Here is a 16,781-nt window from a genome sequence, read left to right on the forward strand (position 1 = left end):
TCCCACCTACAACTCCTGCCAGCACCGAGATTGGAACCTGCGACCTTCTGGTTACAAGTCCAAATCTTTAACCATTAGGCCACAGCTGCCTAATGTATTAATAAATATATTAAATCTAGAATTATACAACCATATATATATATATAGTTTAGAATTTATATAGTTATATAAATATATGTATTTAATATATTCATATTTTATTATGTTTATATCAATATTATATATAAAAATATTAATTATAATAATAATATAAAATACTAATATAAAACATTAGATTTATTTATTTATTTATTTATGCAAATGTTAACATTTCTTATATTTGATTTTAATATTTGTGTGTCAGATTTCATGTCGTAATTATTTAAGTTGGAAGACACCTGAAAATCCTAGAAAGAATAAAATTACATGCAAAAGTTATATTCACTTCAACATTTGTGAGACTGAGCTGAGTAAAGGGAACTTTCTAAAAAGATTTGTCGCAGAAAAGATTAATTTCAACCTGATTGAACCAGTGGCCAATATTGTCCCGGAGAGTCCGGGAATGCCTCATCCCTTCACACACAGGGACAATGCTGGATGTCACGCTAGTCTTTAATTTTTCCTTATTGTTGCTCGGATGGCAATGATAGCTAATGATTTGCAGCAGCTGTGGCCAAAGATGTTGTCAGTGCTGAGTTATGTTAGATAAGATGAAATGCCAGAGAGTTAATTGTTCCACCATGCGTGTCACGGCCACAGTGCTGCCACCTCCGGACAATAGATAAACGGCTCCCTGCTGCTCCGTGAGATAAGAGCCGCTGACACTCTCTGGCCTCTCTCTTTGTTTTCCTGTCTGATTTTTCATAGGCAAATCCCTCTCTCAGCTTCCAACTCTTTGCCATCACTTTCTGGAGTATTATGGTTCTTTTCATAAACGTGATTTCACAGGGATTTATTAAGATTTTTTTTTAATCCTTAACTTTATCCGCACCCACAAAATTTTCCACTGCATGATTGTGCTATCTCTCCATTCCCTATCTGTGACTAAAGAAAACGGGCTCCTATCACGGAAGAGGACCTGTAAAACAAAACACAGCAACTGCAAATATGGGAATAACTGAAGCGTTGCTGCTGGAGTTTATTATGTGTAGATAATGCACTTAAGACAATATAGTTCCTGTAACTGTAAATCCCAAACCTTCAGCTGAGGCATTTTGTCACAAATGCTAGTACCAGTGTTTTCAATCCAGAGACCCCTGGGTCTAAAAATTATTAAAAAATCAATTGGGAAACAAAAAATTATATTAGAGTAACTGTAAAGGACAGTGTAAAAAATGACAAAGTAGATAAATAAAAAATCTTGTATTTCTTTCTTTTTTGGAGGGTGGGGGTATATAGTTATTTCCCCTAGTATATTTTCTCATCGTGGTGTTGGTGAATATTTTGGGGCTATGAAAGGGGCCTTTGGTTCAAAAAAACATTTGAGAACCCCGATCTAAAACACATACTGCACATAAAACATGAAATCCATGGATAGCACGTTCAAAGGCCGTGGCATGGACAGAATAGAAACTGGGGTAGAGAAACGAGTATATCTGACAGCTTCTCATGTTTCACACTGTCTGCTGTTAGACTGAGCAGGAAAAAAGTAAAAATAAAAGACAGCCAGCTGTTCGGTGCATGTCGCAACACACTGTTCGGCCAAATCACAGGAACGACATGCTAATATACTCAGAGCTGGGCCAAAGGGTTGCACCACATACCCAACAGATTCATATTTTTGGCCCAAAAATGTTGCATACATGTTCTAATCTAATTTAATGCATTAACATGCCTACTCTTCGATGCAGTAGATTTACTATTATATACTTAACTACTTTTTTCTCTTGCTTTAAAGATGTTTTTAAGGATATTTTTAAAGGAAAGTGAAACAAAATTCTGATTAAAAATGATTTTTGCAGTTCATGCACGTGCATATCAATTTCACCAAGGCCTTAATACATATAGAATGAGATAGCAATAGGATTCTCTTTTACATGCTTAAACGACCCAATATCTCAAAACACTATGCTGATTATGAACCTATTTGAATGTGCCATGTGTGTTGTATTCAGACGTTTCATTATTGTATTCAGCACCTTGATCATCAGATGCAGCATCCAGAACAGGGAAGAGATGGCAGATAACCACAGGTATAAAGACAGTGTCAACAGACAGGAGTCTATCAGCTGATCTTGGATCAGAGCAGGCTTTGTGCTTGTTCTGTGTCGTCTGGATCCATCTTATCTTTTTGCTTCACATTCAAAAACTCCTTTGAGGTTTCAAATGAGGTGCATTAGTTTGGCTGATGGCAGGGCCCAAGCACTGGACATATTTTGTGTGTCAGCCATGTTGTACAATGTAAAAATGAGTTACGTTTTGCCTGCTTAGTTTACAACATCAATGGTTTTCCTATAAAATTTATTAAAATGATTATTAAAACGTAGTTTTAGTTATCATTCTTGATGTGAACAGCCTTCAAGTCAAAATATGACTCACTGAGACTGAATCAACCCCAAATAAGGTTATATAGTTTATAAAAATCTATCCATTTTAGTTTTTTTTAGGAGAGAAAATCATGCATGTTTATAACAAGCGAGTTGAGTAGATGACTTAATAATTAACAAACAATTCGAGGGAACGACAACTACACGTTTTCACTTTTTTTTTACCAATTCACAGTATCTTTAAGTTTTTTACTCTTGAAAGAAATCGTTTCGCTGAGTTATACTTTGTTTTGACAGAAAACGGACACGGGTGACCGGGATACGTAACGCAGCCCTACAGAAAAGAGGTAAGCATCTCTATTTGTTCAGTAAATTCATTCATCTTATAGCCCTATAATGTCAATATGCTTTTCACCTAGCCTACCTTGTGTACATTGAAACTCTATAAGCATAGGCCTGCTTCCTGCTCAGGTATCACTCTTGTTTAATTAATCTTTTTTCTATTATATATTTATTAAAGCTTTTTAAAATAAATTATCAAACGACACAAAACACTATGTAGCATAGGCTACAGTAGTTTATTCATATGGTCTACATTTTTACTTGACTTTAACAAAACATGCCATTCACATACAGTAGAAACTTATCATATTTTTGTAATTGAATTCCTCATGACAAATGATTACACACCAAACAGGTGAAACCTGTGCAGAGAAACTTAGTTTCCTGTAAAAGTCTCATACCACTGAGAGGGGTTTCCCCTGCATACTAGGCTCAGTGGCACTAACCCACCATGCAAATATTAACAGCAGCACCAGTACTTATTTCCTGGTCCAGAATCTTTGGGAAAATCAAAAAGTGTTTATTATACAAAAGCAAAAATAAAAATGACACTTCTAAATTGACTAGAGGTATGTCCTCCTATGATATTCAAGGTTTAAAGACATTTAAAGTGTAATGTAAATGTTTACCAAACAATAATGTTACTGAATACATGTTGAACAAATGTATTGTATTGTTATTCTTGAGCTAGACACCCAAACAGTGTTTGACGGTAACCATAATACATTATATTAAGTGTGAGTCAGAAATGTTTGAGACAATCACACAAAGGTTGAAATTCACACATTGCTGACTTGCTACAATAGAACAGACAAACTCAGTCAGCAATTCCACTGTATCACTGTATCATCAGTAAATGGTGTGAATTTGCACCCATTAGGAAATTTTATGGTATTGTTTAAAAAAAATAAGTGAATAAGATAGACATTGGCAGTTTCTGTCAAATTCAAAACAGCAAGTTTTTCGTTGCCTCTTTAATGTATAAATTATATTCTGTCAAACATTTAAAAGTACAGTTAATGCTGTTGATGTTACATCACAGACAATACAAAGTCATACACAAATTAAAAACCCTTTGATAATTTGAGGAAACTTCCTCAAACAACAAAATATGAATTAATCACTCTAAGATGAGCTGTCTTAGTGTGAACAACACTTTAATGTGGAATGGGGAAGTGGTTTGTTATGGTTAAACCAGAATAATTGGGCTATGTCTATGGGAAACACGGCTTTGATTCGCTCCAGTTAGTTTCCTTAACTTACTGGCAATGTTAGCTACATAAAAAATTAGATTTAGTGCCACAAACTATTTCTCAAATCTTGTCAGTGACATTTAGGTCAACAGAGCTACACTGATGTTCCTTTGCAACCACTAGAGGTCAGTGTAGACACACACTGTCATTAATAAGAAAAGCGCACAAGAATCATCACGGATAAAATCTTTGGGATTGTGGAATTTCTTTTTTTTTCTTTTTTTTTAGTGCATGTAAATGTGTTTCTTTATGATCGAAAAGTACATGTTGTTTCCATTTATTTGCATAAGTATACAGGGGATACATTTTCGATGTATTGTAATTGTAACCCTGTTCCACAATTCCATGTTTTGTGTGTGTGTGTGTGTGTGTGTGTGTGTGTGTGTGTGTGTGTGTGTGTGTGTGTGTGTGTGTGTGTGTGTGTGTGTGTGTAGAATATGTTAAAATATCCCAGCAGGCTTTGCAGGATAAGGTGCTTTTTAATATGTCTAAATGTATCCTCAGAACTCCAAATCATCTATTCAATCTATTCATGTCTCAACGAACAAAGACAGTAGATGCGTTGTCGTGATTTATTTCCCATTGTTTCAACAAAATATTTCCTTAGAATACAACGTTTTTTATGTAACTGCCTTGAATATAAATAGAAACATGCAGCTGGTATTCAAATGAAACAGGAAACTGTTTGTAATATATTTTGTTTTAGCAAATACAGTGTATTGTGTGGTTGTTGGATTTGTTAGTCTTTTCTTTCTTTTTTCAGGTTACACTCTTTTTATCTTAATTATCTCTTGCTATAAAAAAATGGTACACAATGCTTGATTGGGGAAAAAAAAAAAAATATATATATTATATATATCAAAATATATATATATGCTATATATATTTGATATATATATATATTACATAAAATATATACCTGGAAAGCTCAAAGTGCTGTCAAATGATTAATCACGATTAATCGCATCCAAAATAAAAGTTTTGTTTACATAATATATTTGTGTGTATACTGTGTATCAAAAAAAAAAATTCTTTATTATGTGTATATAAATACAAACACATGCATGTATATATTTAAGAAAAGAAAAGAATACTGTTAGTGTTTATATATTAAATATACTTTATATATCAAATATAAAATATAAGAATATAAATATATAAATGTATGATAATGTAAATATTTTTCTAAATATATACTGATTATTGTGTGTGTATTTATATATACATAATAAATATACACTGTACACATACATATATTATGTAAACAACTGATTTTATTTTGGATGCGATTAATCACGATTAATCATTTGACAGCCCTGTATATACCTGTATATATATATATATATATATATATATATATATATATATATATATATATATATTATATAATATATATAATACAAAAGTGTAACAATGCAAACAGGTTTTCTGTATTTAATTTATAAAATGTGAGAAATTTGGTTTGCAAAGTGCCTATATTGTGTATATTACATTCTAAAATACCATCATGCAAAAGTGGGCTATATCTAATACACAGATTATATCATACACCAAACAAAAGTTTTTTTTTTTTTGTTTTTTTTATTTTATTTTTGTTTTTTTGTTTTTTTTATTTTTTTTTTTTTTTGACCACAACATTAACGTTATTTAATCTATACTTCGCACATAACTCACACTTATTTAATTAATTTTTTTATCGGTACAGAACTTATTTTTCATTCTCAACGCTTTGTCCCAATAGTTTTTACCAAATAAAGGAGACCAAAAAAAACTTGCTGCAGTAAAATAGACAGAACAAAGAACATTTCTTATAATCTTATTGCTAGACTGATGTTTTGAAACATCAACATTGTCAAGAGTTGTCTGGACTACATATCTCATCATCCTCCGAGACAAGTCCCGCCTCCTGCAACATGATTGGCTGGTGACGCTCCTACGCGCAATCTATGATTGGATCGTTAAAACGTTATTCGCACAGCCGCGCCAATCACAACAAACAATGCGCATGTCTAAAACGGTAGTCTTCACTACAAATCCCATGATTCCAATCCTCCTTTAATCGCATCATCCAGGAGCTTCTGGATCGCTCGGTTAAAGCTGGAGGATTGAAGCTGATTTTGTTTACATGATTTTTGGCTCTCCCTGAAAGCTGAAGGGCGGTACAGCGATGAAAATGGACTTAAATGCCATCATAGAGAAGATGGAAACGGGCGATCAGGACGCCGCACTGACAGCTTTACAGACCTTTAATAAAGAGGTACATATCAGAGTAATGTAAATCAGAACTGTTGTAAGGTGATGCATGTAAATATTCTGGGAGGAAGTGACTGTTTTTGTGCATATGGAAAATGTTTCTTGTTTGATACCATTATAGCCTACGTTGATATATATATTTTTGTAAATATCACATATTTTAGAGTTACAACCAAATGTCACAATGCAATGTAAATTGTCCTTTTTTTAATGAAAAAACCATCGATGAGCTTCCTTGATCAGAATAATGCATTGATTCACATTATGCAAATGCATATTCACTTCACTAGTAAAGGATATAAAATGAACGTCATTTACCTGTATAGATGTGGATATTTATCAGGTTATGTTTTTACATAATATTCTACAAACAGAAATAGAATAGAATAGAATAGAATAGAATAGAATAATAAGAGAGAGAAATATCATAATCAAATAAATAATGGAATAAGTACCAATGTGTTTGTTCATGTTTTCAATTATCATGTTGTTATCCTGACATACAGAAAGCCAATACATAATTCTTTACAACAATAAAATAGTTTGAAACGAAGCTGACATGCTTTGATGTCAACAGACAGTAATGCAGACCTGCACTCCAAAAACATTTCTTTTTAGCAATACGTTGTCATAATTATAAGTACTCCTTAATGCACTGCTGTTTGTCACTTCATGCATTGCTATTGTGGCTTTCCTTGTTTGGTTGAACCTGGAATCCCATTAAAAGGTTTAAAAAAAAAACAAAGCCAGACAGGCCTATAAATTCTTAAAAAATGATCCACATGGCAAATAGGTTAGTGGGTAAATTTCAATCCAGCCAGAAACCGTTTTATCCAAAAATAAAGTCATATGAGTCAAAGAACTTTGTGTGACGTGGATTGGATTAGGACTCAAGCAACATAAATAGATTTCTTAGGATGATCCTGGTGATTCGTGAGCCGGTATCACAGAGGTTCATGCAGTTAAGCGCTCTTATCATGCTTTAGGACAAAACTGATGTGTCACTGATACATACCAAGAGATTATAAATTAATATTATCATTTCATTTCATTTATCACTTGCTCATCAATGGATCCTCTGCAGTGAATGGGTGCCGTCAGAATGAGAGTCCAAACAGCTGATAAAAACATCACAAATAAATTCACACAACTCCAGTCCATCAATTAACATCTTGTGAAGTGAAAAGCTGTGTTTGTAAGAAACATACATCATTATGACATTTTTAACTTCAAACCGTAGCTTCCAGCTAAAATACAAGTTTTCTGTCCATAATATTGGTTTCAAGCACCGTTTATAAGCAAAAAGAGTCCAAAACATTTTTAACAAATATGTCGGTGGATTTTTGACACCAGGGGATGGACTTATTCAATGGAGCTAGCATTATTATGGATTATAGACTTGTATTTTGACCAGAAGTAGTGGTTTAAATTGCCTTAATGATGATTTTCATCATTACAAACATGCAGCTTTTTGCTTCACAATTGATGGACTGGAGTCGTGTGAATTAATTGTGATGTTTTTATCAGCTGTTTGGACTCTCATTCTGATGGCACCCATTCACTGCAGAGGATCCATAAATGAACAAGTGATGTAAAGCTACATTTTTCCAAACCTATTCCAATTTAGAGACAAACTCTTCAACAGATGTAAATATTTGGGTGTACTGTTCCTTTGCGGTATCTTTTGTATGCATGCATAAATGTTTGAGTTTGTATTTCACATTATGTTTTTTTTTTTCTCTTTTAGAAATCACAGTGTTTTTCATTTACCCCTGGGGAGGAGGAAGACAGAGAGGTAAGCCTTGCTCGAGATCATAATGCAAGCAGTCAGCAAATCAGCCCTGAACAGTGAGCTTGTTCATGCTTTGTCTAGCCATTTTAGATACATTACTTTCATTATTCATTAATATTTCAATGCCAGAATCTTCAATGGATTTTCAATAAATATAAGAAGCTAGTGAGCTTATATGAGGTGATGTCAAATGAATCATATTTTATAGCACTGCTATTGTAACGTGTTCTTTCTTTGACTTCATGTGCTTTTTTTATTTTTTTGCTTGCATTTTTGGTAGGATGGACATGTGCAAGAGGTATATGGGTAACTCGATGATTTAGACGTAGCGTAGCATTAGCTAAGAACCCAAAGCCTATTTCTCATCCAGATTGGCTAATGCTAGATGAATCTGGTATTTTGACTTTGCTGTATAACAAAGAAGGTTTTATAGCATCACATGACAGGATCATTCCAAAAATATAAAGAAGTACGCTTTGGGGTTTTATAAGATGACACTGTGTTGAGATGGATGGAGAATGTTTCATGGGAATCAGTGTGGTTCAGAAACAAGCCAAAAATGATATCTTTATCTGTATGCTGTCTCATTTGAATTGCAATATTTTCCCATTTGAGCACATTGGTGATGTTGAAACTAGTAGTCGATCAATATGAGCCTTTAAATGGCCGATGTTAATATCTAGACCAGCGGTTCTCAGCTGATGGGTCACGACCCGAAAATGGCTCGCAGGTCTGTACTGGTGGGCTGAGGAAAGCAGAGAAAAATCAATGCTTAATGCAAACTATAAATTGTTAGTCATAAATTAATGCAAAAATAGAATAGCTTTTAAAAAGGAGCAGAGAAAGCAATATTTTTATTGCAGTTTTGGCTGTAACCACTTTGCACTATCATCCCAGTTATTTTTTTAGTGTTCATTTTAGTGTTCAGTTCTGTGGTCACTCTGGTCATCCTGTTCCCAAACTGCACTTTTGCCGACCACATTTTTGCTTTTGTCTCTAATATGAACTGACATGCAGTAGCCTGTTTTTGACTCTAGCCTCTTATATAAAGGCTGACCTCTGTCATTTTAATCATTGTTTTACCTTAATATAGCACTTTACAAAAAGTACTACTACAGTAAATCTCATTTGCACTGAGATGTATAGACCAATGGTTTTGAAACCTGCTGATGCCAAGGACCCCCAAACATTGCAAGGGACCCTATTTCTCTTTATACTGTGTGAGGAAAAATAGTTGGAGTGATAATATGCGGATTAATTTGTACTAAAGCCAAATTATGTCATTATATTTTTACCTGGAAAATATTTGTATGAATTTGTATCAATTAGCACTTTTACAATAAATTGGTTAATTATTATAATTTTTTTTAATCTTATCCTAATTTTTCTGAGGAAGCCAGTATAAAAAAACTGTGATAAGAAAACACTTTGCTGCTATTTTTGGCGAAATTATAAAGACACTTTTTGTTGCTGTTTTAATTTAATGATAATCATTTCATTAATACTTAAGTCAAAAGAAATTATTAAAATATTATTCGGAAAATATTTGTATACATTCTAAATAATTATTAGTACACAATTATTTCTAAAGTGTATTTTTCTAGAATTTTACAATAAAACGGCAGAACCCACTTTGAAAACTCCTGGTAAAGACTGTATATCCATAACGCTGCTATATTTGGTTATCATGGTGTGATCTCACAGATGTGTTTCAAACAGATCTCGTTTGGTTCATTGCTTGAGTGGGTTATGTAAGGACGTGTCACAGTTGGACTCCAATTTGGTAACTGTAAATTCCACAGTGAGACGGTTGGAGGTCTTGGCAGTGAAACACAGTCAGGGAGAATTTGAGGAGTTGTCAATCATCCACCCGTGTATATAGCAAGCTGTCTGCTCTAACAATAATGAATGATCCCTCTCAGAAACTCCAGGTGTCTGTTTCTACAACACCCAATGTGATTCATTAAATTACCTTGGGAAGAGTAGAGAAAAATGAACATAATGTTGTTATGCTGCTACTCTAGCATAAACAGGTCTCAAGTATGCTTCAAACCATGAATGCAAAGCTGATTGTTTTTAACCACATTGAATCACATGAAAAAACAACACGCATGAGATTCTCTCGTGTAGCCTGTAACAGCGTTTCTCAATTGGTGGGTTTCTTAATAGGTCTGTTATGATAGTGTCACAAGCATGTAATTTTCATGGATTTTTGTTATTTATGTATTTATTAATTATGTTATATTTATTTTTAAATATTTTTATATCTCTGTGTGTTTTAAAATCTTAAATATATGACCCACCCTTCAAATGGTAGTCAGTTGAGTTTTTTTTTTTTTTAAAGGAAGAAATTAATACTTTTATTCAGCAAGGATGCATTGAATTGACCAAATGTCACAGTAAATACATTTATAATTTTACAAAAGATTTCTACTTTAAATAAATGCTGTTCTTTTTTAACTTTATTTATCAAAGAATCCTTAAAAATAAATAAAAAATAAAAATGTTTACAAAAAGATTAAGCAGCACAACTGTTTTCAACATTAATAATACTAAGATATGTATCTTGAGCATTAAATCAGGATATTAGAGTAATTTCTAAAGGTCTGAATGACTTCAGCTCTGCCATCACAGAAATAAATGACATTTTAAAATATATTAAAATGGACAATGTTTACTTGAAATTGCAATAACATTTCACCATTTTTCATTTTTTTACATTTTTTTTTGATCACATAAATGCAGCCTTTGTGAGCGTAAGAGACTTCTTTCAAAACCATTAAAAAATGTACTAATGTAATTTTTTCTATACTTTTATTTTTTCATTGTTTTATGTTTTTATATTATAATTTTTATTTAATATTTTAATTTAAAATTTTAAAGTCTTTTTTAAGAAGTAAAAATTTAAAGTAAACAAAAGCATTGGTACACAAATTGTTAAATCTGCATAAGCAGTTGAGAACCGCTGGCCCCTAAGGTGATGGTGGAGAGTTGGTTGCTGCTGTTAACTGTAAATCTGTTAACTCTCTCTCTCATCTCTAACGTCTGGGCGAGTTAGTGCTGGGCTTCCTGCAGAGAGACCTCCAGCCGTCCTGTCAGCTGGCCTGCCTGGAAACCATCCGCATCCTGTCCCGTGACAAGAAGAGCCTGGTTCCCTTTGCCACCCGCCACGCCATGCAGATCCTGATCCGACATGCTGGCCTCAGTCAGGGTGAGGGCTTCACGCCCGAGATCCCGGACCTGGAAGTGATTGTGGAGGCGCTGAAGTGCTTGTGCAACATCGTGTTCAACAGCGAGGCGGCTCAGGAGGCGGGGGCAGAGCTCCAGCTGATCGTGGGATTGGCCGAGAGGCTGAAACAGTGCCGCGAGCCGCAGTGGAACCACGACGTGCGATTCTTCGACCTGCGCCTCACGTTCCTGATCACCGCCCTTCGCGTGGACGTAAGAGCCCAGCTGGCCCGCGAGCTGCGGGGGGTTAGTCTGCTGTCTGAGGCTCTAGATGCCACGCTCGGCCTCTGCTGGCCCGACACATACGAGGTGGCGCGTGCAGGCTTTGACGGCTGCTCAGAGCTGCCCCCGCTGGGGAGACAGGAGACGGAGCGAGCCATGGAGATCCTGAAGATCCTCTTTAACGTCACCTTTGATTCCAGCCGCCGCAAGGTGGACGAGGTGAGACTGTGCTGCCACATTTAATTGTGTCAAGCAATGTTTTGCAGTCAAACAGTGACAGGGCTGTTGTTTCCTGAATTTTAGTCCCCTGATTATATACAGCAATATCATTTTTGGTCAAGTTCAATTGGTGAATCTCACGAAAGAATGTGTGTGCGTGTGTGTGTGTGTGTATATATATATTTATTTATTTATTTATTTATTTTGTATTTATGTTTATTTTTTTTTTTTTTTTTTTTAGATTTTGCATTTTAAGGCAATACAATAAAAAATAATATAGTACTTTAAAAGAAGCAACTGTACTGTAAAGGAATTTTTAAAAAATACAAAAAGGAGAAGATGTTCTTAATTTTCATGAAAATAATGCAACAGTGCAAAATTTAATTAATTTTATTTTGAACTATATATAAACAATATATACAAACACAGTAAATGTGAAAAACCACATCTACAAAATGCGGCAAACAATAATTACAACAAATCTGAAGTCCGATTATAGTATAATTGAATATACTATAAAATATAAATATTAAACTATCTAAACACATGTACATTATCATAATTTTTTTTACTATATAAAGTACCTGTTTTCTGTTAATATATTTTAAATTATATTATATTATATTATATTATATTATATTATATTATATTATATTATATTATATTATATATATTATATTATATTATATTATATTATAAAAAGCTATAATATAAAGGCAAAACAGAATTTTCAGCCACCATTACTCAAGTATTTAATCAGTCAGCATATTAGAATGATTTATGTCAATATATTAGAATTGAAAATGATTTTATATATTTTTTTTTTTTTCAGTTTTATAAATCTATACAGTTTTGTTCATTAAAAAAAAACCTTCATAAACCTTCATATTTTTCAAAAAAGTTCTTATTGTTTAAGCCTGAAAAAATGAGATGGTGATACCATTATCTGCCTGTTTTGATCTGATGTGCCACTTCTATGGGTATTGTGCATTCCTTGCTGCAGATTAAAAGAGTTATTTTTATTATGCCTGCCTCTTAATATTTTGATAAGAAAACAAGTTTTAATTTTCTAATTTTCTCCTAATCCCACGAAGGCGTGTCAATTTCATTCTCACATCTTGCTGAATAAGCATCACTCACCCCCAGCAATTCTCTCAGTGTAAATAACAGTGTTTAATTAGTGATGCAGATCTAATGTGGTTTCATGGGACTAGCGTTACGCTGGTATGTGTGTGTGTTGCAGGAGGAAGCAGCCACTTACAGACACCTGGGTGCCATACTGAGACATTGCATTATGAGCACCTCCGAGGGAGAGGAGCGCACAGAGGAGATGCACAGGTACACACACAGCAGAGCAGAAGATTTAGATGCACAGAGGTTTATTAAGGCAAGGATACCAATTCTCAATAATGCATTCAATTGCAGAACTGAATCATTGTTTGAGCTGTTTGAAACAGTGACACACTGGCACAGATTCTCACCGCGTGTCTTGATCTGATTTGTAGAGTTTGGTAACAAATTAGAGCAGACCCACAGGGATCTCAATCCCAATTAATTAGTTGATTTGTAAAAGGAAAGCAAATGTGATGTGAATTTGTTTTACAGCCACACGGTGAACCTTCTGGGGAACCTGCCGCTTCCGTGTCTTGACGTCTTGCTGATGCCTAAAGTCCAGCAGGGCTCTATCGAGTACATAGGCGTCAACATGGACGCCGTCAAGGTGCTGCTGGAGTTTATGGAGAAAAGACTTGACCGGGTGAGCAACCGAATACAGCTTTTGTGCAAAAGTATTATGTTAATATTTCAAAACATTCCTTAGTTAAAAAACACATTAAAAGCAGATCAATGTTCCTCACCAGACATGACAATAATATTGTTGATAAATCACATTTCTTCCAGTGTTTGTTAAAAATGGCATAAAGAACACTGTCGGGACCCGCTGCATACATAACTCACATTTTTTCAGTGAGCTTCTGAATTGGTGCATTAAATAGTGCAGGTTGGTGCCCACAGTGAAATCTCATTTGTCCAAAATAAAACGTATTTATATACTAAATGTGTTTTTTTGTTGTTGTTGTTGTCTTTGTAAATAGAGAAATTATATATAGAAATACACATTTTGTGAGTTATATGGCATTTACATATTTTTGTATATCATTTTAATGAATAAACAAATTGATAATTATTTATTTTAACTTTGCTTTTTGCTTTTTCATGTATCTTTACATGTCAAATGCCAATAGGATTTATTTATGTATTTATTTATTTCATTTTTTTTATATTCTCCAAAAAAAAAAAGTTAAAATGAAAATTAATTTACATTAATTTATTATGAATGTACAGATTATACAACTCCTATAAGTATATCCAACCTTACCCAGATTCATACAGCTATACAAATACATTGGGCTTGAGTTTTGCTGCGTTGTACCTAGTTAGGTTGAGCTGAAACACCTGCGACAAAGTTATTTTAGTTCTTTCTTTTGGTGCTTGGTTTGTTATTGTTTTTGTGCTGTGTGTGATTGGAATGCTTTGAGGGATCTCTGCACCAGGACACAGCTGGAGCTAACTGCTCACCGTCTCCACCTGTTGATGTTGTATTTCCAGGGAAACAAGCTGAAGGAAACCCTGCTGCCCTCGCTAAATCTACTAACAGAGAGCGCCCGCATCCACAGAGAGACCAGGAAGTTTTTACGAATGAAGGTGAGATTGGATGAAAAAAACTAGACTGTGAACTTGATGGAGGTTTTTTTTTTTTTTGGACATGTAAGTGTATGGTTGTGTGTCTACGCAGGTGCTTCCACCATTACGAGATGTCAAAAACAGACCTGAGGTTGGGAACGCTCTACGAAACAAGCTAGTGCGTCTAATGACACACATAGACACGGACGTGAAGCACTGTGCGGCTGAGTTCCTGTTTGTGCTGTGCAAGGAGAGTGGTATGTTACATTATTATTAAAAATACACAAAATCACTGGAATGTATTTTTTTTAATACTGGAGTGTATTTTTTAGAGCAAAACTTTTTTTTTTACAAACAAGTTTTTTTGGAACACCAGTACATTTCTTTTATAGATTTCTTCAGAAAAATCCAATTTTAAGTGTATTTAATACAATTTTAAATTAAGAATAAATGTAATTTATTCCTGTGATGCAAAACTGAATTTTCAGGAGCCTTTACTCCAATCTTCCAATGCTTCCAAAAAGCATTTCTTAATTATTTATTGATGTTGAAAACAGTTGTGCTATATTTTTGTGGAAACTGTGATACATTTTGTTTCAGGATTATTTGATGAATTGAAAGTTTAATATTTTTGTTTAATTTAATGCATCCTCCCTGAATAAAATGATTAATTTCTTTTAAAAAAAATTACTTTTAAACATTATAAAAGACATTGTATTTAGATAAAAGTTGTAGTTTATTCTTTTCTGTTAATCAGTTTCCAGGTTTATCAAGTACACAGGTTATGGTAATGCGGCAGGGCTGCTGGCCGCTCGGGGACTGATGAGAGGCGGCCGAGACCCTGGACATTATTCAGAAGATGAGGACAGCGATACTGAGGAGTACAGAGAGGCGAAACCTCAGTACGTCATTGTCAGAAACCATAAAAGACATCACAAAGTTAGAAACGAATCTGAAATATTTGTCTTTTGTGTTGAACAGCATCAATCCAGTGACCGGCCGTGTGGAGGAGGAGCAGCCCAACCCTATGGAGGGAATGACTGAAGAACAGAAAGAATACGAAGCCATGAAACTGGTCAACATGTTCGACAAACTCTCCAGGTAATAAAGTGACTTTAAGAAGCAGCGATGCTGTCATTGCGCTTTCAAAATAGTGTATTGTCAACTGTAAGTAACAGCAAACATGCTTTTCTTTCAGGGAGCAGGTGATCCAGCCAATGAAAATCGGAGCTGATGGTAAAATGACTTCATTGGAGCCACAGGAGCTTCATTATTTAGCGAGCCAACAGTTCGGAGAGTCCAATAATTCTGACAGCGACAGTGACGCAAACTAATTCTCCTGAAACGAGTCTCAAGTCTTTTAACAGGACAGATAGGATTGCTTATTTAAATCTAATCAAAAATAAAAGCTTATTGTGAATCATGTAAAAGAACTGAATCGTTTCAATTTAAATGCTTTGTTTTTACTCCAAGGGAAAACACCTGGTGATTGTTATTTCGTCTCATTTGAGGTTTATTGTGTTGGCCTGTCTTTAGGTAATATTTTCTGTACAATGACAATGAAAACATGGTTTGGTTGCACAGTGCTTGTTTATTAATGTAACAGGATTCATTTAATGGAACTCCAAGTTATTATACATCACGGATTTTATTTTTCATTCAGTATGTGGTCTGAGAAGAAAACAAATCTGACACTGGGTGAAGACAGCAAGAGAGCCCTGATATTTATTTATTTATTCATTCATTCACTTGGTTTTAGGATGAGCTGAGTGGGGAATTTTTTTAAGTTACAGAACTATATATATATATATATATATATATATATATAGTGGTAAATGGATGGATTGCTGTATATTGTTATTGGTGGCCCATGTAGTTACGTGTGAAAGACTGAAGAAAATGTTGTATAATTTATATCACATTGTGTTCAAAAAAAATTATTGTGAGATTATAATAAAAGAGCTGAATTTTTTTAATTGTCTCTTAATTGAGATGTTTTATACACCTACCTTTTGGTAATACAATGTTGATATTTTGATATCATTAATGTTGTCGTTAGTAACCTAACCCATTACATTATGCTATTTAGGTAATGTAATCAGACTACTTTTTGATTACTTTTGACTTAACTTGCTTATCACATTGATTTAAATAGGGATCTTGTACCATATTGATATAAAATACAAAGAGTAAGAAAATATGTTCCATTTGTTGTAATTAACTACATAAAGTAACATTACATTACCTCAGGGTTTCCCAAAAATAATGGAGAATCAATAAATTATGAAAAATTAATTGCTTTTGTGTGAATCATATGTCACTGTG

The 16,781-nt window shown here is 34.0% G+C and overlaps 1 protein-coding gene across 2 annotated transcripts; it reads left to right on the top strand.

Moving 5' to 3' along the window:
• Nucleotides 1–6,105: 6,105 nt before the first annotated feature.
• LOC109045332 (synembryn-A) lies at nucleotides 6,106–16,747 on the top strand. 2 transcript variants are annotated; one of them, XM_042753163.1, is made up of 11 exons: nucleotides 6,106–6,317; nucleotides 8,061–8,108; nucleotides 8,386–8,403; nucleotides 11,148–11,774; nucleotides 13,018–13,112; nucleotides 13,380–13,530; nucleotides 14,382–14,477; nucleotides 14,569–14,713; nucleotides 15,214–15,358; nucleotides 15,438–15,557; nucleotides 15,655–16,747. In XM_042753163.1, the coding sequence occupies exons 1-11, from the start codon at nucleotides 6,228–6,230 to the stop codon at nucleotides 15,788–15,790; spliced, it is 1,671 nt and encodes a 556-aa protein (XP_042609097.1). In that variant the 5' UTR covers nucleotides 6,106–6,227; the 3' UTR covers nucleotides 15,791–16,747. The 2 variants fall into 2 exon arrangements, with proteins under 2 accessions (XP_042609097.1, XP_018918733.1); XM_019063188.2 differs by lacking the exon at nucleotides 8,386–8,403.
• The last annotated feature ends 34 nt before the right edge of the window (nucleotides 16,748–16,781 follow it).

This window comes from Cyprinus carpio, chromosome B25 (assembly GCF_018340385.1).
Source record: "Cyprinus carpio isolate SPL01 chromosome B25, ASM1834038v1, whole genome shotgun sequence".
Lineage (NCBI taxonomy): Eukaryota > Metazoa > Chordata > Actinopteri > Cypriniformes > Cyprinidae > Cyprinus > Cyprinus carpio.